Below are 22,233 nucleotides of genomic sequence, written 5' to 3'. Positions count from 1 at the left end.
TGGTTGTACACGAGGCCCAGTTTGTCCTATTTTGATTAATACTTTCAGTCTGTGCAATCTGAAGATCTGTACAAGATCAGATGAAGGAAGCGTTGACTCTCAAAAGCTTATACCCTGAAAATCTTGTCGGTCTCTAAGGTGCCACTGGACTCCAATCCCGCTATTCATTTTTTCAAGGCTGCTCTATATTATTAATCCCTTATAAGTAAAAACAAAGCATGAAAAGGGCTATGTTCTCTCCATATGTGTTAATTTTTAAGGGAGGGTTTTTTTTACATGAGAGAGTATTAAAAAACAAGAGTTTCTTCCACCTGTTTGAAACTGTACAATCTCTTTTGCCACCTCAGAATCCCACTACCCTGTTCCACTGTAGCCCTTGCTTAACCACAAACCACTTAACAGTAGTCTTGGAATAATCTCAGTTACTTAAATGAAGTTCCACTAGCACTAATTTAGGATATGCAGACAACATTTTACAGCCCAAACAATAATATTAAGAATTCCAAAACAATTATACCTGTTGCATCCCAAACATATCTTGCTTCAAAACCTACAGCTCTGCAACAGAGGGTAAAGCAGTTGGCCCACTCTCCACAGCGCCCTTGCCTAGTTTCCAGAAGTTTCTCAGGATTATTGTACCTGCGCAAATAATTTAAAAGATGTGGGTGTTTCTTTCGTTTTTGTGCAACCATTACCAAGGAAGCCTAAAACCATTAAACATAAGCCCTGGTCTACACATGCAGCGGAATGAGATGGGGATGAGGTCAGAGAATGCTGAGGTAGAGGAATGGACTGTAGCAGCAGGTTAGGGGACACGCTTTTGTAATGATTTCATATATATATAAAATTATATATATATATATAATTAATATATATATATATATATATATAAATATTAATTATCTGTAAGTAGAAAACTAACACAAGATAAAGTAAGCTGGGCTACAACTTGTGTCCCCAATATGTTACTTTTTCACTTGCAAGGATCTTTTATCTGTTTTTTGCATTTTCCATTAAAAATAGCAAACACCATGCCGCCTGCAATCTAGTTCATTCTACCTTTTCTCCAAAGTTTACCGCTTCATTCTTCTGCAAGTGTTTACCAGCCACAAAACTCTCTGCATACTGTCACACTCACCTGGCCTATGAGATCTTTGCTTAGTGGCAGAGTATCTGCTCGGCATGCAGAAGGTCCCAGGTTCAATCCCTGGCCTCTCCAGTGAAAAGGATCAGGTAGTTGGTGATGCAAAAGACTTCTACCCGAGACCCCAGACAGCCACTGCCAATCTGAGTAGACAATACTGACCTTGATGGACCAACCATCTGCTTCACTAAAGACAGCTTCATGTGTATTTGACTCTTTGAGAATAGCCAACTGAACTAATATTTCAATATTTTGCATTTTGGACTACCAATATTTTGGACTACCAAGGCTCAGCTCTAGAACCTGTTTTTCAAGTCATCCCTCATTTCACTGAGGCAGTACTGACTGCCTTCTATTCACTAAAGTAAGAAATTAATCCAAGCTATCCGACAACAAAATATATAGATACACCAAAGACCACAGGCTGGATTCAAAACAGTCCTTATGCAAGCAGAAGTCACTTGGGCAAGTTAGAGAGTTCATGATGTGCTGAGTGCACATCCCACACTGTTCCCAAGGGTCCTTTGATCTTCCAGAGTCCTTGGGGGATGAGAGAGCTGCAGCAATTAAAATGAAGCTGCAGCCATGAATTTTCCTTTGTACTGCAAAGAATGGTTAAAAGCTCCTTAATTGTTCAAAAGAAAATTTTTTAGACACAGACCAAATCGTGAAACCACCTACACACAATACTCACCTTGGAAACCTGTTGCTAAACTGGCATTGGTTACAGAAGTGATTTTTCAACTCGACTCGCATCCCATCTCAGATCATCATCACTTGGTATCAAATTACCTTTAGATTCTGTCTGGCCCTCACACTTGCTGCAAGGAAGGTTGTTTACCCACTGGAAAAAATCACATTTAAACCAGTTCAGAAGCTCCAGCAATAGAAAATCCTGTTCATTCACAAGGGTTCCTGAAAAATGAAATACCACAGCAATTAAGACAGAATCATCAAAAACCTAATTAAATGAATCTAAATATGTATTTACAGAAAGCAAGCAGAACCAAAGTGAAAGTAACTTCCAAAAGAATCACAGGTTTACTCTGAATCAATAATTGTAAATTATTTAATATTTTATATCAAACAAGGAACAGAACCTGCAGTACACTTACATTTTTCTAAACATGTAAGTGTACTGAGGCTGAGCTTCTCTTGGTTAAACCCCATTTGGTCTCTGGAATGCTAAAGATATCTGCAGTTTGAGGGCATCACTCCTCAGTGGTTGCTAATGAGAAGCAACTGGTTGGCTTTAGAGACATACACTGATCACAGTGTCTGGAAGCTGAGAGGCTATAAGGATTAGGAAGTTTTAATGACATAGGAAGAAGGGTTGGATTACAGCAGAGCCACAATACTGCTAGGAGGAGAGATGTGGGCTACCGTACTGCAGGGAGATGCTACTTCTCAGTCTTCTGTCATGCCTACAGCAATCTGTTCCCACTCTAAAATTCCATGGCACAGATCCCATACTAGCCAAATGCACCCACAGAAGCCTGGGTTCACAGACACAGGCTGTGCTTGCCTAGAGCAGGAACGAGCTCTTCACAGCCACAGCCTAGATTTTCTGAACTACTGAGATGTGGCGTATATCATTAGTGGGGCATTGCCAGGTTCCTATCACCAATATGGAATGAAAAAAGGGCCTAGATGCGTTGACCATTTTACCAGGAAGCTCTCTGGGTGTGAAGATGATGATTGGGTAGGCCAGAGTGAAAAGCCCACTGTAGCTTAGCAGCTAGTATAAGCACAACAGCAACCAAAAGGCTAAACTGGTTCTTGAGGTCTCTACTGGACATGGGCACGAAACGGAAAAAATGCATGTTTCACGAATCATTAATTTTCATGAAATTGACCTGTTTCATGAAACAATTCGTTAGTTTCGTGATTCGTCAGAACCAGGGGCATTTCAACAGTCCCCTTCACCAAGAGATGCCAGAGAAAGACAAGCAAAGAATAAATAAGGGAGGCCTCAGTCAAGCTAGGCCCCAGAGCCAGGCACAAGCCTGAGGATGGTGGGGGTTGGGTTGGAACTTGGAGGAAAAAAGGCACCTTCACCCAAAAGACCTTCCCAGCAAGCTCCCAAATCCACTCTCCTTCTCTTCCCCAAAAGCCAAATGCTTCCCAAAAAACTCTCCACTCCACTCTTTCTTCTCATAAGCTCCCAAATCCACTTTCCCAGTTCCAGCAATAGTTCCTCCCTCTCCCTCTGTCTACTGAAACTGAACCACGAGGCAGAGAGAGCTGTGCCTTAAATAAGAAATGCTCACATAGAGCAGAACAGGAGCTCTCTGGTGGTTGGCAGACAGACTTGGCCATCAGGGTTTGGAGGGAAGAGATTGGTGTTCCCATGGCTACAGAAGGCCCATCTCCTCAGTTGCCTAATCCCCTGCCCCTTGCTGTATAGGGCAAAATGGGAGATCTGTCTATCAGGGTTTTGAGGGTTAAGATTGGGGTTTCCAGGGCAATGAAAAGTCTGCAGACCTTCCTGGCCTCCGTTGCCTAGGAAATCAATAGATTGGCACCAGCCTGTCTGGTGTTACGAATCAACCATGAAGCTTATGAATCGGCCAAAAAAGTTGGGATTTTGTGAAAAACATGGCTCCATGAATCACAGTTTCGCAAAGCACAAAACGGCCCGATTCATCATGAAATTTGAGTTGTATTTCGATTCATGCCCATGTCTAGTCTCTAGAAGCTAGTTACCCTAACCCCCTGACAGTGACATGCCTATAGTATCAGCAAAGGAGAGGTCACAGTCTATATTCCTCATGTCTTCCTAAACACAGAGATAGATTAAGGAAAATGCATGCAGATGTTAAGCACATCCTAAATACCACATGGTAACCATTTCATACATAGTTTTAATGATATTCACAGCAAGAACAAAAGTATTTTCAGTTAAAGATATACAGACTAGACATATGCTATCTGATCCTGCCTTTTTGTTCTCCAGCTAACCTGAAAACCAATCTTGAGGTTGTGTGTGTAACCAAATAAGGTGCTACAGTTCAAGCTGATCTCCATATAATGAGAGATTCAAAACAGGAAATGTTCTTAAAAAATGGCAAACAATTAAGCTTTATGAAGTTCTTTTTGAAATCAAGAAAGGCTTTTTAAAGCCAAATCCAAAGCAAATAAAGCCAAATCCAAAGCAAAGAACTATTATGCATCTAATGATTGTTGCAAGAAATAAAAACATCTTGTTAATTACTCAGATAATTTTAAATACCACATTTTATTATTCTAAATAGGTTGACATTTGAATCCAAAGTTGTGGTGAGGATAAAATATTTATCAGATTCAATTTCTGCATATTGAAGAAGGTGCCCAAAGCAGCTCACATTTTTTAAAAAGCAACTGACTCTTAAAATTTTAAAAATCTGTTATTCTGTATATTCATCTCAGTATTCCTCTCAGTTATGAACAGCCACGCTGCCTATGCCCAAAGGCACTGGTAGCTAGAAAACTACAAATGCAATTTTTTCAGCAGACTGGATCTTATTTTATTCTCTCACTCCTGAACTATTCAGGGCTATTTCCACTACTGTTCCAGTACATCTTGTCTTTTCTCCAACCTTAGAATCTCATCAAATTTTTGTCTAGCTTAAAGCTGAAAACTTTCTGATTTTCTCTCAACCATCTGGAAGAAGAATTTTATGTTCATAAATAAAGCATATTCTGGCTACTTTATGTCTTCCCTTACACAGATAAGAGCAACCTGTTTTCTATGGCAACAATTGTGTCTGGGTAACCAGAGCTATAACTTTCTAGAAAAAAATAAGCTACTTTGAATTCAAACCCCTGTGTCTATATTTGAATTTCTTGTAGCTTCAAGTGTCTTCTTACCCCAGCTAAGAGTTTCAGCTACACCAAAATGCTTTCTTGTATGTCTGATCTCTTCTGTTTTCACCAAGTCAGCTGTTTTTCCTTTACCTGTTTTTGACATAGACTACTCAGAAATTCTGATCTAAACCCATACAGCTCTCAAAATGCTTCGTCTGTATCTTTTATGCTGATATAAATGGGATGAGGCAAGGCAAAAGAACTCTCCTGTGAGACTCCAATTCTCACAGCACCTCATTTAAACTGGGCTGCCACCTGTGCCCCAACAGCTAGACATGCTAAGTTTACATGAAAGCAGAACACAGCTGTAGCGTTGCTAACTATGCATAGCTGTTTTGTAAAGGTGGTAGTCCAATTTAAACAAAACTCTGGGCAAATACAAAATCCGAAAGGTGACTTCTTTTGCCTCACCATGTCATGTCAGATGAGTGTCTTCAGGGCTTTTTTTCTGGGAAAAGAGATGGTGGGAACTCAGTGGGTTGCCCTCAGAGAAAATGGTCACATGGCTGGTGGCCCCGCCCCCTGATCTCCAGACAGAGGGGAGTTGAGATTGCCCTCCGCACCGCTCAGCGCGGAGGTATTATGTTTCAAGAGGTTCCGGAACTCCATTCCCCCTCGTTCCCCCTGAAAAAAAAGCCCTGAGTGTCTTTAAGAAAGCAGATGGGGAGGTTAGACAACCCCTTCCCTGCATGTTTTGAGATATGCATGACTGCTTTAGCCAAATTCCTTTATCTACCTGAAGATGAATCAGAAGTAACATAATACCAGCTAAACTGAGTGACATGCCAGTGCAAAAGCTATTTTAGCCTATTCCACTTCTACTGTATAACAAATTGAATTTGCATCCAAAAAGCATGTTTGCTCCATCAGTTCAACTCTGGATTACCAACAAAAGCCACCTTCCTGAATGGGACTATGTGGACTCAAATGGCATCGACATTTTAGAGTCCTAGACCACCTGCTTTGTTTCTGGAGAACAGAGAAGTTATTGTCATTTTTAGACATATCAGGATTTCTGCAGGAGTGAGAAATCACAACCTCTGGTCCATCAGCCTTCCTGGTCAGCTGTCACCTGGCCCCTCCTCTTTCAGATCACATCACTTGTCAGTCACTCTGTGGGCGAAGGAGGGAGAGCCAGCAAGGCAAGGTCCTTTCTTATGGACTGTTTTTATCTTGTTTTGAATGTTTTAGCTGCTTTAAGATTTTCTTTTGAAAAAGAAAGGCAGGATATAAAATAAATACTTCTTTTGATTTCAGTTCTGGAAAATCTGCTTGAAGGAAAACTGCTTTGCAACTGGTAAGAGATGCATATATGCCTGTTAAGTGACAATATTCTACTTAATATCTTTAAGTATCTAAACTGTATTTAAACTATTACCTCTGTCAACCTTTCTTGCTTGTGTTAGGTTATCGTGAGCTTTCTTTTTCAGTTCCCAGATAGGGATACAAGCCAATGCTTTCTTTTTGTAAACCAGGGTTTTCATATATCATTACATGCTGAAAGTTTGATTGAAGTGTCTTTAACAAAACAGGTTCATGTGTCTAAAGTGGGGGAAAATATCTTTTATTTCAATTGTCATAAGCAGATTTTCAACAACTGTATGAAAACTTCATGTCATTCTAAATGATCTAAAGGAAGGTGCTCGTATGGATGCAATATGCCTAATTCCCAGAAGGCATCACCTGTCCATGCTTTATGAAATCAAGATGACCTGAGTCAGGAACAATAATGGTAGAACACTCGCTTTGCATGCAGAAGGTCCCAAACTCTCCAGTTTAAAGGATCTCAGGTAGCAGGAACGGGAAAGCCTCTGTGTCACACTTTGGAGATGTGCTGCCAGAAAGAATAGACAATAACAGCAGGGCCGGATCTAGGGTTGCCAGCACTCAGGGCAGCCCAAGTCCGGCATTCCCCCTGTGTGTGCGCGCGCAGTGCACGTGCTCCCGTCACTGCATAATGACATCACTTCCATGATGTCATCATGCAGGGGCCTGGAGGCATGCCGCTGTGCACAGCAAGCCGGCCGCCCCAGCACACAGCGTGCTGCGGAGCTGGCAGTGGCAGCGTGGCAGCTGAGCGGAGGGCTGGGAGGTTGCCTGTGCCATTCGCCTGCCCCGCTGACGGGATGGCTGGCTTGCCGCGCACTCCCTATCCTGCGTGCGCAGCAAGCCATAAGGCAGACTGAATGTATTTTAACCTTTTAAACAACTAATTTATGATGATTTATTTTTCTTTTACTCTATATTATGTATTGCTCTTCTCCTGTATCCAGTCTTAACTGTTTTTAAACTGATTTGCAAATGGTTTTTATATGTGCTGGTTGCAGATTGTAATAATAAACCTGAACCTGAACAGGCAAGCCAGCCGCCCTGTCGGTGGGGCAGACGAATGGCGCAGGCAGCCTCCCAGCTCTTCACTCAGCGGCCTGCGCCGCCACCGCCAGCTCTGGCATGCTCCCGGTGGCTGGCAGCCGTGCCCAGCGCCCCCTCTTTAGCAGTGCCAGGGGCAGAATACCCCCCCTGCCCCCGTCGATCCGGCCCTAAATACCAGGCTAGATGAGCCAGTGGTTGGGCAGCTTCCAGTTTCAGTGAAGAGACTCTGCACAAGGGCTTACTTCAATGCGGTTAAGGGGCTTTCAGTGCAGAAAGATGAAGTCTCAGTTTCTCTGCTGGATACACTGGCATCTGTGCCCCTCTTGAATATGGCCCATGTCTGGTGTGATATGAGAGGACAAAACATGTATGTGCATAAATTCTGACTTGAGGGATAAGGGACTAACAAACAAGACTAAGATACCATCAAAGAAAGAATGGGAGTGTATCCAACCATGCAATTCCTCAGGTGTTTCCATTTTGCAGAAGACGGAGTGATGATTTCCACTGATTTCTTGCTCCCAATACAAAACCAAACCACCACTTTGCTTCCTATGCTGTTTCCAAGAGTCCCACTGTCTCCCAGAAATACAGTTTTGCAGCGCAAGAGGGAAGCAGGAAAGTTCCACTTGGCAAAGTCCACGGGTGGTTGGATACACTCCCATGACTTGGGTTGCTTGAACAATCCATCACTGTGAAATAAAGGCAATCAAACCAGAGAGGCTTTTCACACAGAAACTGGTATCTCCTTGAGTAAGCCACACCCCAGACTTAGCGAGAGTGCTGAAAACAGACAACAACGCATCTCAGGACCCAATGGAGCTTCTGAGAGAGTACTAACTGGCCCTTGAGGATCTGGAAGGGAATCACCCACAGCTTGGTACTGAGTGTGAAAATAATTGAAAGAAAAAAGGAACCGTTTCTTTGTTCCATGTTATTGGTTTACATTATACAAGCTACAGTTTACTAGTCTGGAACAACCCCTACTGGAACAGCTTCCTCTCTCCTACTCTTATTACCCTTGTAATACGTGTTCCTGTCTAGAGACTGATGGAAGGAGAAAGTGAAACAGATATTTGTAAGAAGAGTGAGGGAGGTACTTCTGTAAAATGTTTACTTCATACTTTATGAGACCCCTAACAGAGATTCAGTTACTAGAACTCAGCTCCCCTCACATTTTTAGCAATTTTCCATGTAAGGTGAGACAGCTACGTTCTTTCCAGATACCTGATGATAATAAATTACACCAGTATGTGTACACCCAGTAAAATACAAATATGCTCCATCATCATGTGGAAATCTTTTTCAATATACAGGCTTCATCCTTTTTCCTCATGGAAATTATTTCAATATTTTAAAAAAGAAATCCTGTATAATTCAATTTGTTCACTGTATGGAACTTCTGCAGTAGATATTTTTATAAATACTATTCGATGCTGCCAGAATATAACTTTCCATATTTTACATAAGTACATGGAGAAAATGTCCCCAAGAGTAACTACATGAAGAAAAATGTCTATTCCTCCCTCCATTTTAGTTCTTTAATTTCCTCTCTCGCTTTTAAATACTATTCCTCAGTCAGCATAACCAAGTTCCAAAATGGTTACCATCACAGCAGACTCAGCAGCTGATGACTGTGGTGTCCTGTCGATGGGGGCAAGACTAGAGCTGGCTGTTCTTGCTGGTTGAGGAGCATCAGGTGCCGTGTATGTAACCCCCTCAGAGGATCCTGACCTTTCAATTTGATTTATTCCATTTAACCGACTACTTCTTTCCCCAGCAATTAGGTCTCGAATTTTGCGCAGCTTATCAATCGATGCTTCCATAGGAAAAACAAGGTGTGTTTCCCCCTGAAATTACATTTAGAAAAGTAAAGCCTTTGGTGTTAATAAGATTTAAAAATTCAATCTCTAATGCCAGTCTTTAAAGAAGCTCCAAATTAGAAGTTTTTCTCTATTTAAAAAAATACTAAAATGTTATAAAAGTATCAAAGATTATACTTCTTATATTTCTGTATACTGCATGTTGAGGGGGAGGGATGCCACAGTCCACGTACAGTTTCTGACAAGTAACTACTAGGGCACTGGCCACCTTGAAATGCGTGTTCCCACTTCCAGCAGTGTGTATGATTATGAGAGATGGGGTTTTTTGGTTATGGTGCCTTAACAGGGGCGGTGCAAGGGTTTGCGGCGCTTGCAGCCGGCCAGGTGGCTGGGTGTCCCCCCCCCCTGCACGCGCGTGCAAGCACGCGCGCACCGGCCTGCATGATGACGTCACGCGGCAGGTGGCCTCCGAGCTCTCCTGCTCAGTTGCCTGAGCCGCTGCAGGTGCCTGCCCGCGGCTGCTGTGCCCGGCCGGGGGCTTGTGCTGGTGGCGGCAGTGGCGCGGGGCGGAAGGGATAGGAGGCTGCTGCTTTGTGGCGCGCACTCCTGCCCCCGCGCCTCCTCTGGCGTTCCCTCCAGCATCCCATGCCTGAGGCCACCACCTACTTGGCCTCAATGGGCGCGCCGGCCCTGGGTGCCTAGCCTCCCTTGTATCTGGCACTTACTGTGCTGATTTTTAAAATCAGGAAAAAATTTTCTTCCAAAGCAGATTGGCTAGTGACCAGAAAGTGGTGGTGGTAGTGGTAGCATTCGCTTCATTTGGCTTCTTTTCTGTGTCCCTCAATGCCAGATAAAATCTTATCATTTCAACATTATTTTTGTCTGTGCACCATTGACTTTCTCCTGCTGGTTCATTTCATATTACTTTTTAGTATCCTTTATGCTGCTTTTTATGACTGGGCTGTGTGATTAATGATACGTTGTACTTTAATTTTGTTCTTTTTACCGCTTTATAGTTTAATGATGGTCTATTAGCCACCTTAAAGGTTCTACATGGAGGGAAAAGGCAGGAGAGAAATATTCTAATAAATAAAGTAAATTTGCCTTCCCCTGTTGGGAGCGGTTTGGCATATTTGCTCAAATAATCTGGAGCTCTTTCCTCTGCATCCATATTCTGTGAGCAGCCTAGTTTAGGATGATTCCAGGAAAAGAGCATCGATGAAAGGTGGATGTCTTTAGATCTATTCACATTACAGTGAACTAGCATACATTCTGTATATACATGCATACACCTGTTTGTAAAAAAGAGGCAATGTGTATCCACTTTACAAATGAAACATGGATGAGTGATTTCAATCATACATTCAGCAGTACATGCATTCAATGTAAAATAAGAACTAATCAGCACACGTATATAAAGAAAAGGAATTGTGCATTTGTTCACTGTAACTTGTGAACAGGGCTTTCTTTTGGGAGAGAGATTAGGCCAGATGATTAGCTCATACAGTTACATCAGTGTACATAAGCATGTACAAGCCAAAGGCACTTTGAACAAAGAATCTTGGTTTTGAACACAATCACAGAAATGCATAGTTTACAACACCAATGTCATTGTGAATGGAACTGTGTTGGGCTACAGACCTCTTTAAGTGTGTGGGTGATATCTGGCAGCATTGGAGACAGGAGTGGTACTGCAATTTCCTGTTTATAGTGATTTTTCATAACAACTGAACTACCTAGAAAGCTGATGCTCAAATTTTCTGAAGAACAGAAGCCTTGGTAACATTTCTTATAACATTTCTCTCCATGGAATTTAAATAATGTCATGTTTTTCCTTGGAAAGCAAAGCCTGATTTCAGTAAGAATGAGAAAATACAAAAATCAATTTCTAGGATGACAATGAAATAAATTGAAAACACAAGCTATATTGGACATTATTGTTTGGAACTATTCTCCACGTGAATGTACCTACCTCCTCAAACCCCATTTCAAACAAACATTCAACAGCTCCTCTGACAGGCAACAATCTAGTGGAAAATGCTTGATTTCCAATCCGAATAGATCGGTATTTTTCTTCATCTGGGTGACTGATGGGATTAAAAGAAAAAACAAACAAACAGAAGATTGCCTAAGAAAATAACTACCATCAAGTTGTTTCATCAATGCATTGCCAAGAAGCAATGGCTCTAGAGCAAGATAAATCTGACCACAACAGTTGGCCTTTGGGTGTTGGTCAAACACCTTTACAACGTATGGTGGGTTCGAGGGCACCTAGTCCAGTTTGCATGCTACTTATCCAGACAACACCAGATAATTGCCAGGACAGATCTTGTGATTATCCCTGCAGGGGGAGAGGGAAAATTGCCATTCTGCTGAGGACTGGAGTCACAGTCCTTCATAGAACCTATGGACATATTGCCCCACAATTGGGGCCAGTACCTAAAGAGCTTCAAGTGTAGGGAGGGGTGGTAGATACAGACTACCATGGTGAACTGCAAGTGGTTTTGCAAAATACTATTCAAAAGTATCTGACTTGTCAATCTGGGCAGCATCAGAAATAATATTAAGAGAAGGTTTTTCCCATTTCTGCTTAAGGCGATAGCTGTATGAGCAGTACCAGATAGATAGATAGAATCTGGGCAACACATTGCACAACTAATTTGCAAAAAGCTAAGTGCACCTGTCATACAAGAAGGGGCAAGTCTTGAACAACCCACAGTGAGGAAGGAGATTTGACCACAGGATAGAGGGTGTGAGTTCTGTACCCAAACCAATCTAACCAGGCTGGGGAGATTCTCAGCAAGGGAACAGAGGCCACCCATTGGGCGTCCCTGGCTGGCACACCCTTCCCAATTTGCTTAGATTTAGCTAAGTTGAGCATCAGAAATAACATATGGTTGTATGGATGTACAACCTGTTGTATGTACAGGTGGTGAGTTAAGATGCAGAGATGCATGCTACTCCCCTTAACTGGCACTTTTTCACAAGAATGCACACCAACATGTTCAACATTTGGAAGCATAAGGGGTTTTGGATTCAAATCGAGTGCCAGAACAACACCACACCAACAGCTAGCATGTGGCAGTGTTATTGGGGATTATTAAATGTAGTGTGTGAAACACACCCAGAATGTCCTTGTCTAGCGGATATTGGATAGAAATACACGATGAGATGCAAAAGATGTTGAAGTTCCACTCTGTGCTGAACGCTAAAAATCTGTTATTAAATATTTTACCGAGTGATATAAAAAAAAGAGCATAGTGAACGTTTTAAATATACAGTGATAGTGGCAAGAGTAGTTTATGCAACAAAACAGAAGGCAGAAACCTGCCCAGAAATGGCTGATTGGATGAGTAAACTGTATGAATATGCATCAATGGATAAATTAATCTTATATTCACAACAGACCCATCCAAGAATTTCAGAAAAAATAGAAAGTATTTTTGATTATGTAGCTGTAAACTAAGGACAGCTAAGGAAAACTAAGAATAATTATTAGTTAAACAGACCAATTGTTAAGTTAAAAATTAAATTAGGAATATTTTTAATACTACTTGTATATTCTAGTGCAATACGGTGGCTTCTTGTAGGATTTGCTTTTCAGTTATGCAAGTCATGGTTCCAATATGATTCCCCAAGAAAACTAATATATTTTGCACAGTTGCCATGTCAATTGCATTGACCACCCCAGCTCCAGTTCCAATTCCACTTAGAATCTTCTTGGTAAGGGAACAGGCACTTCTTAACCATGAATGGCACATTAGAACTGCCCATGTGCACCCTGAGGTTCAGTTGAAGAAATCTTGAAAGCTGAAATATTTGTAGCGGCATAGATGTGCCTTTGAAATGCCTCCATCACGTGATGGGGCAGATCCCATAATAGGATGACAGTGGAAGGAGGGGAGTTCTCCCCCTTCCCTAAACACTGCCTTCACCAAGCTCCAACTCTAAATCTCCAGAAATTTCATAACCCAGTAACAACAACAACCTTCAATTTATATACCACCTTTCAGGACAACTTAATGCCCATATAGAGCGGTTTACAAAGTATGTCATTATTATCCCTGCAACAATAATCACCCTGTGAGGTGGGTGGGGCTGAGAGAGCTCCAGAGAACTGTGACTAGCCCACGGTCACCTAGCTGGCCTCAAGTGGAGGAGTGGGGAATCAAACCCGGCTCTCCAGATTAGGGTCCCATGCTCTTAACCACTACACCAAACTGGCACCAAACTGCCAACCCAGAGTTGGCAACGCTAATTGGAAAGGTAAAATGGCTCAGGGAAAGGACCATGCCCCTTCCATGGTTATGCAGTCTAAGGAACAAAGGCTGCCCGTGGTAAGGATGGCTGCAGGTCAGCCCAGGCTATTCTTGCATGAGGCTGGTCTGGATGGCGCCTGTGCAGGTGGGCGGCTGCGGCCCACCAGCATCCTTCTTTAGTAGCCTTTGCCCACCCACAGCTAGGGTTGCCAGTCCCCCACTGGGGGTGGGAGAAACCACTCTCCCAACCCCAACCCCACTTACCTGGCCAGCAGGGGAGAATGCGTCTCCCAGGGTGCAATCCCGCGTGCCACAGCAGCCCAATCTGGGCCCAAATCGGACTTGTATCAGCCTGTATTGGGCCCAAATTGGCCCTGATTGGGCTGCTGTGGAGTGCAGCAGCACTCCCACGTTCCACAGTGGCCTGATCCAGGCCATACCTGGCCCAAATTGGCCTGGATTGGGCCTCTGTGGAGCACAGCAGCACTCCCACCCTTGGCAGCTGTCTGATCCGGCCTGATTTGGGTCTCTGTGGAGCATGGGAGCGCTCCCAGGGTGGCCTGCACCCCACATGTGATGTAACTTCCCAGAAGTGACATCATCGCACAGGCTGGGGGCACGCAAGTGCAACCAGGGGATAGCAGGTAGGTGCTGGGCCTCCCACCTCCCATCTGGGAGGTGAGGGGACCTGGCAACTCTACCCACAGCAGGAACTAACTGGCCACTGGGAAAATTCCAGTGGGCCAATGACTTGGGGGTGCTGTTTCTCTGCCTCACTCCAGGCCACCCCTATACAATAATTGCTTCACCCAGGCACCCCTCGTACAGTTGCCTTGCCTCAGCTGGGTTGGCTGAGTGCAAGGTGAGAGACTTCTCATCTGGGCTGGCTGGCCCCACAGCTGCCTTTGCCACTGGCTATGCCACCAAAGGAGGAAGGTCTGGCCAGTGGCCAAGACAGCCATTTTCTCCAGCGGAACTGAACTCTATTTGCTGGAGATCCATGGTAATTCCAGGAAATCTCCAACCACCACTTGGAGACTGGTAAACCTACCCAGAGTGTCCTTGTGTAATCCTTAGTCCACTAGAGGGAGGTGAAGATTTGGGATATTCCTTATAAGGAAAAAAAGGCGCAATTTTCCCAGAGATATTGGAGGGGCCTGAAGCTGCAGAGAGAAGCACTCTCACCTCAGAAGCACTCCTTTCTATGAATAGTCTATATTAATATTTTAGGGTTAACAGAAGACATCCCAACACAGAACACAGCTGCAATGTCGGTGCATCTTCAAGGGACAGGCTAAGCAGAAGTCAGAAAAGACTGAGACCTGGGTCTGCTCAAATACAACAGACCTGAATTGTTATACAGTATGTTGATTGGAACAGTAGTTAAGCATATACAACAACAAATAAGATGTCTTTTCAAGTTGATTCATTGTTATTTTCATAACTGCAAGTGTCACAAGGTGGGATCACACTGTCATAGATGTGAACTCTCCCAGTTCTTGAATTAAAAATATATATTTATTTGATATCGCTCCTTGAACTAAATAGGTTACTCTTGCAGGTGAGCAAGAAACAAATCCTTGGAATGCAGGCAGGGGCATGGAAGTTCTGGATAAAGCTGCATCAGGAAGAGACTCCAGAGAGCCCCTGTCCCTTTAAGAAACATCTGTTCTCAGAAAACAGAAATGGTAAGGAATTTGTGACAACCATATTCCATTTTCTGTCAGCCTGTGGGCATGTGCTTTAGCAAAAAAGACATCCACGCTATTGGAGTCTCTGAGTGCTAAATCTCAAGAAGCAGCTTCTCACTGATTCCACTTGACACCCCAATCTGCAGACAGGCCTTACAATAATATTAAAGTGATAAAGAAACCCAGTATTTATCATGTACTCATATATGTTCTTGTTTTTCATTACACTAAAGAAGCACTTTCTCGCAGTAGACTAGGGAAGAAATTGTCAAATAGCTGGCACATTTCCTTCCAGAATTTTATACAAAGAGGATGCACAAAGACTTGTGCATGCAGTTCCATTCCCCCCTGTATCCCCCCTCCCCATTTCCTCTCTCTCTTCCCTAGCACCCACCTCTTCCCAGGAAAGTCTGTTCAAGTTGCAAAAGGTGTTCTTTTCTGAACAATTTTATTTACAAAATAGATACTCCAGCCTGTCCTGTTCCATTGTGGTCACTGTGTTCTCTGGTGGTTAATATTGTAGCTCCAACCTCACCAAAGGGCCTCACTTGCTGGCCTAAACTTCTCTCTTCTCCTCCTGTGGTATTTAGCAAAGAGGTAAATGCACTCTGCACATGCTCAGAGAGTCCATGCACTCAGTCTTCCAAGCCGAGTGCACTGTAAATAGCACTGCCCGTCCTGCAGTCACCTCCTAAGAGACACGCATCTTTCGCAAGTCAGATCAAAAAGGTAGGCCTCAATAACAGAACACACAATGCTGGAGCTTTGGCAATGTCACCTTTCTTGAAGCAACTGGCGGGTCTCAGCCTTGCAGCATAGGCTAAGGCAATCGCCAGACAGTATTCTTTACCAATACTCAACAACAGTTTTGCCATCAAAGCAAAACCTACCCGCCCAGAACACTTCTAGCAACCGTTCACACCGTGATCCACAAGCTTTTTCATATTACTCTTGTATCCCGACCCGCCTCCGCGACCGAGCAAGCTGCGGAGAATCTCAATTGCCACTATTGGTTGCTGGGTCCCTCCGCCTCTCACCTGATGATATTATCCGCGTAGGTAAGCAGCAAGCGGGAGGCCTCTAAAAACGTTTCTCTGGGATTCTGGCAGAGCTCGCTGACAGCTCGCGAATACACAGACGAAGGCGGTCCCATGGTAGCCGCCATCCTTCTGTAGCAGCGTTTGCTTGACGGGGTGTCCTTGCTGGAGAGCAAGAAACTTCTTTACTCTGCGCCCGCCCGCGTTCAATTCTAGGTAAAGCTGAATCAGGAAATGGATGAGCAGGAGAGGTTCCTCCCCCTCCTCTCTTCCCTTTAGAAACTTCTATGCTCAGGAAGGGGCGGGGGCGGATTTGTGCAAGCAGGCTCTATTTTTTCTAAGTCTCTGGCATGCGCAGTTGTGACAATGACGTCCTGTCATGAGAAGCCCTCAGCGCTAAATCGAAAGCAGCTTCTGGCTGGTTCCCCTTGTCATCACCCCAGTGTGCAGGCAGACCTTAGAATGATATTAGGCAAACCAAAACAAAAACACCATTATTACGTATTCATATATGTATTGATTTTACACTAAGCTGAGGTAGTGGTTTCTCATAGTAGAATGAGGAAGAATTTGGCAGGGAACGGCCACATCTCCTTTCAGAATTTTATGCAGAATGAAGTGTGGTGCAGCTAACAGTTCTCAATAAACTTAGTCACAACAGTTTTCCCAGGATGAGGGATTAAATGTTGCTAGATCAGGAGAATCGCTGACATTCTGACTAACAGTTGTGGGATGCATCTTTATACAGGATATGGATTTGTTACACACCAGCATATATAGTTGAAAATTACTTAATACACCAATATTTTAATAATAGCTAGATTAACAGTTTCTCTCCCCCATTAATGGATCTGAGCCTTATATTCCTTATTTTCTTCTCATGTGTGACTTATGAAAATTGCCTAAATACAGAAGAATGGGCTGCGATTCAAACAGCCATATAACTGTCCCTTAAATCCAAGGAGAATTTGGACTTCTCTTACTTCAAGAGAAGTATGCCACATGACAATGCCACAACACAATCTGCTACTGAAATGTCTCAAAAACCATTGGTGACCTGTCTCGGGTCTATGTAGAGAAGGAAGGAAAAGTCAAAACATTCTGCTGGCCATGACCTAGCTCTTTGGTATGCAAAATGCAAGAACAAATACATTCTTACTTTCAGATCATGACAATTTTCATTACAAGAAATGTTTGCTGCAATTTTATAGCAGAAATCGGGGATTTTTTTTTTTGTAATTTCATATAGCTTGAATTTGGCTCATAGGTCACACCATGAATGTGGCAGCTTTCAAGAATGACAGTACACACTGTTGTGCATGTTGTCGTCACATCACTGATCCAGCTGAAAAAAAACCTATCCACTACCATCCTATCTCTCCAGGAACTCTCTGCCCAGGTCTACAAATGACATAGCCTGTGGAGATGGGGCTTGACTGAGTAAGAAACAGAGCAAGCTGGAACTAAAATATAGGGACCCTGAGACTTACAAAGACTCTGAACGGAAATGGCTAGCGGACCAAAGGTTTAGTACTTCAACTATAACTCATACTATATAGCAGGGTAACCAGTTCTTGGTTTGGAAATTCCTGGAGATTTGGGATAGTGCCTAGGGAAGGTGTTTGAGGAGGGGAGAGGTTAATGCCCTATACTCCATCCTTCAAAGCAGCTGTTTCTCCAGGGAAACTGATCCCTGTAGTCTGGTGAACGGTTCTAATTCCAGTAAACGTCCAGGACTCATCTGGAAGATGGCAACCCTACCCCATAGCCTTTGTAGAGTATACTGTAGTTGACACAGCACAAGACACATGGATGCAGTACAGGCACAAGCCATCTGTGAATAACTACCCCGACGGTGTTGTAATTTGTATCAGATGTTGGAAGTGTAATTAATATGGGCCTGACGAAAGAGTACCTCTGAAACGAGCCAATTGGGATTGGACCGGTACTGCTCGTTGCCGCTGCTACGGGTGCTTCCCTTCATGACTACGTGACGTCGTGGTCAAATATACAGCCGTCTGAACTTTGAATTATATAATTTCTGGGACTATACTCTCTCACTTTATTTGGATTTTGCACTTTCAGTGGATAATTATCATATAGGGAATAACTCACTTGTTTATTTATTAAATTTATGTAGTTGCCTTTACGAATTCAATTATTCCCCTTGTGTGGTACGCTTCCTTTTTGTTTCCCCTCTGAGCAGTTCTGTGAAGGAAGTCTTTCCCCCACCCCCCCTTTTCAGGTCCATAGGTGGAACAACATCATCAATAATTACAATAATACTTTCCTTTTTGTCTGTTGCAGGGACTGCCATCACAATCATGCCTCTCCAGTGCTTGAGAGATTTGTTTAGAAGAGGATGGCTCAGTGTTCAAATTTCCCAAGCACATCAGCATTTGAGAATTGTTAAGCATATGAACACCAGTGCAGTCTCTCAAGTCCGAAGGAGAGTGGTCATCACAGGTATAGGATTAGTTTCTCCTCTCGGTGTTGGAACCCAGTTTGTGTGGAACAGCCTTCTTCAAGGGAATTGTGGGATTGTTGCTCTTGAGGGAGAGGAATATTCCACTGTTCCCTGTAAAGTAGCTGCTTGTGTTCCAAAGGGAGCTGGTGAAGGTCAGTTCCTTGGAGAAAACTTTGTGTCAAAAGCAGAGAGCAAAGCCATGTCTGCTGCTACCATCATGGCCATAAGTGCTGCCGATCTAGCATTAAAAGACTCTGGCTGGTACCCGCAATCTGAACTGGACCATTTAAGAACTGGTGTGGCAATAGGAATGGGAATGGTTCCACTGGAAGATATTTCTGATACAGCCTTGATGTTCAAGACAAAGGGTTACAACAAAGTCAGCCCATTCTTTGTCCCAAAGATCTTAATCAATATGGCTGCAGGTCATATTAGTATTAAATACCACTTAAAAGGTCCCAACCATGCTGTATCAACTGCTTGCACTACAGGGGCCCATGCTGTTGGAGACGCCTTTCGATTTGTAGCCTATGGGGATGCTGATGTGATGCTGGCTGGAGGAACGGAGGCTTGCATTAGCCCATTGTCTCTGGCTGGGTTTTCTCGAGCTAGGGCTCTGAGTACAAGTTTGAATTCAAGCCCCAAACTGTCTTGCCGGCCGTTCCATTCACAGAGAGAAGGATTTGTCATGGGAGAAGGTGCTGCAGTTTTGGTTTTGGAAGAATATGAGCATGCTGTACAAAGAGGAGCCACACTGTATGCAGAAATTTTGGGCTATGGCCTCTCAGGAGATGCCTGTCACATAACAGCACCTAGTCCAGATGGGGATGGTGCCTTCAGGTAAAAATTAGGAGCAAAGTGATTTTTTTGTATTGGTAACACACCCATAAATTATACTTTTCTAATGATTTATACTCATAATTGTTTTTAAAGTTCCAATCTAGTTTGAAAACTAGTTTAGTTTGGATTTTGTGACATTTATTTATTTAACTTTATTTATATCCTACCTTTATCCCTAATGGGAACCCAAAACAGCGTACATCATTCTCCTCTCGTCTATTTTTTCTTCATAACAAACCCTGTGAGATAGGTTAGGCTGTAGGATTGTGTGACTGGCCCAGTGCAGAGAATCAAACCTGAGAGCCAAGCTACAAGTGACGCCTGACACAAGTTGGACACTTGTCAGCTTCCCTCAAGTTTTGATGGGAAATGTAGGCATCCTGGTCTTGCAGCTTGGCTCTCCGACTGCTGTCCAATGGACTTTTCAACTGTCACTTGTCCAACATTCCACCAAGCTGCTTACATTTCCCATCAAAACTTGAGGGAAGCTGACAAGTGTCCAACCTGTGTCAAGCGTCACTTGTAGTTTGGCTCTGAGTCACCCAGATCCTGGTCTGTCTCTCTAGCCTCTATACCACACTGGTTCTCATGCTATCGTGGGAGCCATAGTGGTGCAGCTGATGCAGTACTGAGTTTAAATGTGAAAAAAATAGCTTCAGTTTCTCATGCAGCTCTATAGTTAGCCAGATTGCTGTTTCTCATTTTTGTCTAACTTGAGGGCTCTTGTGGGACCTGTGAGATGACAATTGTGAGACTTGCTATAAAATACTATGAAAATAATCAATAATTGTGTGATAAAGGTTCAGTACATTCACTTCCCTCATTTTTAATGGCAATGCAGTTTATCAAACTTCAGGAAGAGAGTTTCTACTTACATCAGAGAGCAATCCTTAACAGGTCTACTCAGAATCCTATTGAGCTCTATTCAGTGGCACTTACTCCTAGAAAAGTTGTCTTAGGATTTCACTGTTAATTAGATATAGCAAAAGAAGTGTTTGAGGAGAGATTTGTTCAGTTTAAAGAAATAACACAGCGGAAGCTTCAAAATAATATCTTTTCTAGTTCAATCTTAGCTTCATGATAGATTCCATAGGCTCTTTTTATTAAAATGATTAGCATACAGAAGCATTTATTCTTACCTTAAAGACAAAGCCCGGCGATTCTATTCTTACTCATTTGTATCTAGTAAAATTGTGTGAAGTGTACAAAATTAATATGTTACACTGGTATTCTGATTTTAATCTTTTCTTTCACTGGGTGTTGGATCTTGCAGAAAACTTCATCTAACAGAAGGAGGTGATTTTTGCCAGTTTCCTTCTCCCACTACATACTCCAGTCCACCCTCAGAGTGTTCCTGCGTGTCTCTTGTTCCACAGGAGCAGCATTTCAGTTGGGCATTTGGGAATACAATGGAGGCGAGGAAGTTCCATTCCACCAATAGAAAATCCTTTAATCAGTAGAGACAAAAGAATCCCAGTCACTGTATAAATCTTCCATTAAAAACACAATTACAGCACAATCCTAAACATATTTACTCAGAAAGAAGCCTCTCGGAGGTCAAGGGAACTTACTCTCAGAAATCATGCACAGGATATAGCTTTAATCTCTCTCTCTTTCTTCTCCCCCACCCCACCTTAGATGCATGGCTACAGCATTAAAGGATTCCAGAATTTGCCCTGAAGATGTAACATATATCAATGCTCATGCCACCTCCACTCCACTAGGAGATGCTGCAGAGAATCAAGCTATTAAAAGACTCTTTAAAGAACATGCATACTCTCTTGCAGTTTCCTCTACAAAGGGAGCAACAGGCCATCTCTTGGGTGCTGCAGGGGCTATTGAGGCAGCATTTACAGCTTTGGCTTGTTACCATAAAGTTTTACCACCGACTCTAAATTTGGATCAGACAGAGCCACCATTTGATCTCAACTATGTTCCACTTGTACCTCAAAAATGGGGAAGTGAAAAACGGCGAATTGCTCTCACTAATTCTTTTGGCTTTGGTGGAACTAATGCAACACTGTGTCTGGCTAGTATTTAGTTTTATATGTTTATGCAAATGTCAAAAACACTAGTGGCATAAAAATGTATCAGAAATGGAATGCAAACTTGTGAATCTGCATTTCTTTCTTTGCTATTTGACCTTTAATCTTTGCAAAGTTTGTACTGGGAAAAAGTAACAAGTATTTGTAATGTTCAGGACTGCTTGCCACGAAGTAAAAATAGCCTGTCACCGATGACAAATGAACATAATAAGTGTTTGGGCCATATTTGTGTTCAGCAGGAAGTCACAACTGTAGAGGGCTTCCTTCTTCAGAAAATAGATGTTGTCACATGCAAAGAACTGTATGTGGGATGCGCTCAACAGACTATGTCCAAGCGACTTCCATGTAGGAAATGTTTTCAGTTAGGAAAGATCACTTGGATTTTACATTAAATCAAAGAGCAGAATTCCTAGAGGTTTGGCCTTCTTTATTCAACTTGATCAGTGTTTTAGTCCACTGTTTCATTTGCCATGCAATTTGATCCACACAATTGGATATTTGATGTACACTGTTACCTGCTGATTGACAAGAAAGAAGAGCATCACTTAATTTGATCTCTGTGAAGCTTGTTTAGTCTTGGGCCCTTGTGAATGTCAACTTTCCCTTTAAGTGTGCAGATTAAGTAGTGCAGCTAAAGTTGTAAAGATAATTGTGTTTTTTTTACTGAGATGCGATATGCAAGCAAAGAGGCTGCAATTTCTTACCTCA

General features: G+C 42.8%; 2 protein-coding genes across 3 annotated transcripts in view; one reads left to right on the top strand and one right to left on the bottom strand.

Moving 5' to 3' along the window:
- Window positions 1–16,384, bottom strand: part of NGLY1 (N-glycanase 1) — a 29,648-nt gene extending 13,264 nt beyond the window's left edge. Inside the window, 8 exon segments of the mRNA XM_054991937.1 lie at window positions 518–639; window positions 1,839–1,882; window positions 1,884–2,059; window positions 6,369–6,453; window positions 6,455–6,532; window positions 8,971–9,213; window positions 11,159–11,273; window positions 16,174–16,384. Coding sequence (XP_054847912.1) covers window positions 518–639; window positions 1,839–1,882; window positions 1,884–2,059; window positions 6,369–6,453; window positions 6,455–6,532; window positions 8,971–9,213; window positions 11,159–11,273; window positions 16,174–16,301 — 991 coding nt within the window. The 5' untranslated portion in view covers window positions 16,302–16,384.
- OXSM (3-oxoacyl-ACP synthase, mitochondrial) lies at window positions 16,138–21,854 on the top strand. Of its 2 annotated transcripts, none has more exons than XM_054991939.1 (3): window positions 16,138–16,194; window positions 18,481–19,480; window positions 21,119–21,854. In XM_054991939.1, exons 2-3 carry the CDS (start codon window positions 18,498–18,500, stop codon window positions 21,519–21,521), a joined length of 1,386 nt encoding a protein of 461 aa, XP_054847914.1. In that variant the 5' UTR covers window positions 16,138–16,194; window positions 18,481–18,497; the 3' UTR covers window positions 21,522–21,854. The 2 variants fall into 2 exon arrangements, with proteins under 2 accessions (XP_054847914.1, XP_054847913.1); XM_054991938.1 differs by lacking the exon at window positions 16,138–16,194 and adding an exon at window positions 16,305–16,389.
- The last annotated feature ends 379 nt before the right edge of the window (window positions 21,855–22,233 follow it).

This window comes from Eublepharis macularius, chromosome 11 (genome assembly GCF_028583425.1).
Source record: "Eublepharis macularius isolate TG4126 chromosome 11, MPM_Emac_v1.0, whole genome shotgun sequence".
Taxonomy (NCBI): Eukaryota; Metazoa; Chordata; class Lepidosauria; order Squamata; family Eublepharidae; genus Eublepharis; species Eublepharis macularius.
This window is presented reverse-complemented; position numbering and strand designations above follow the sequence as displayed.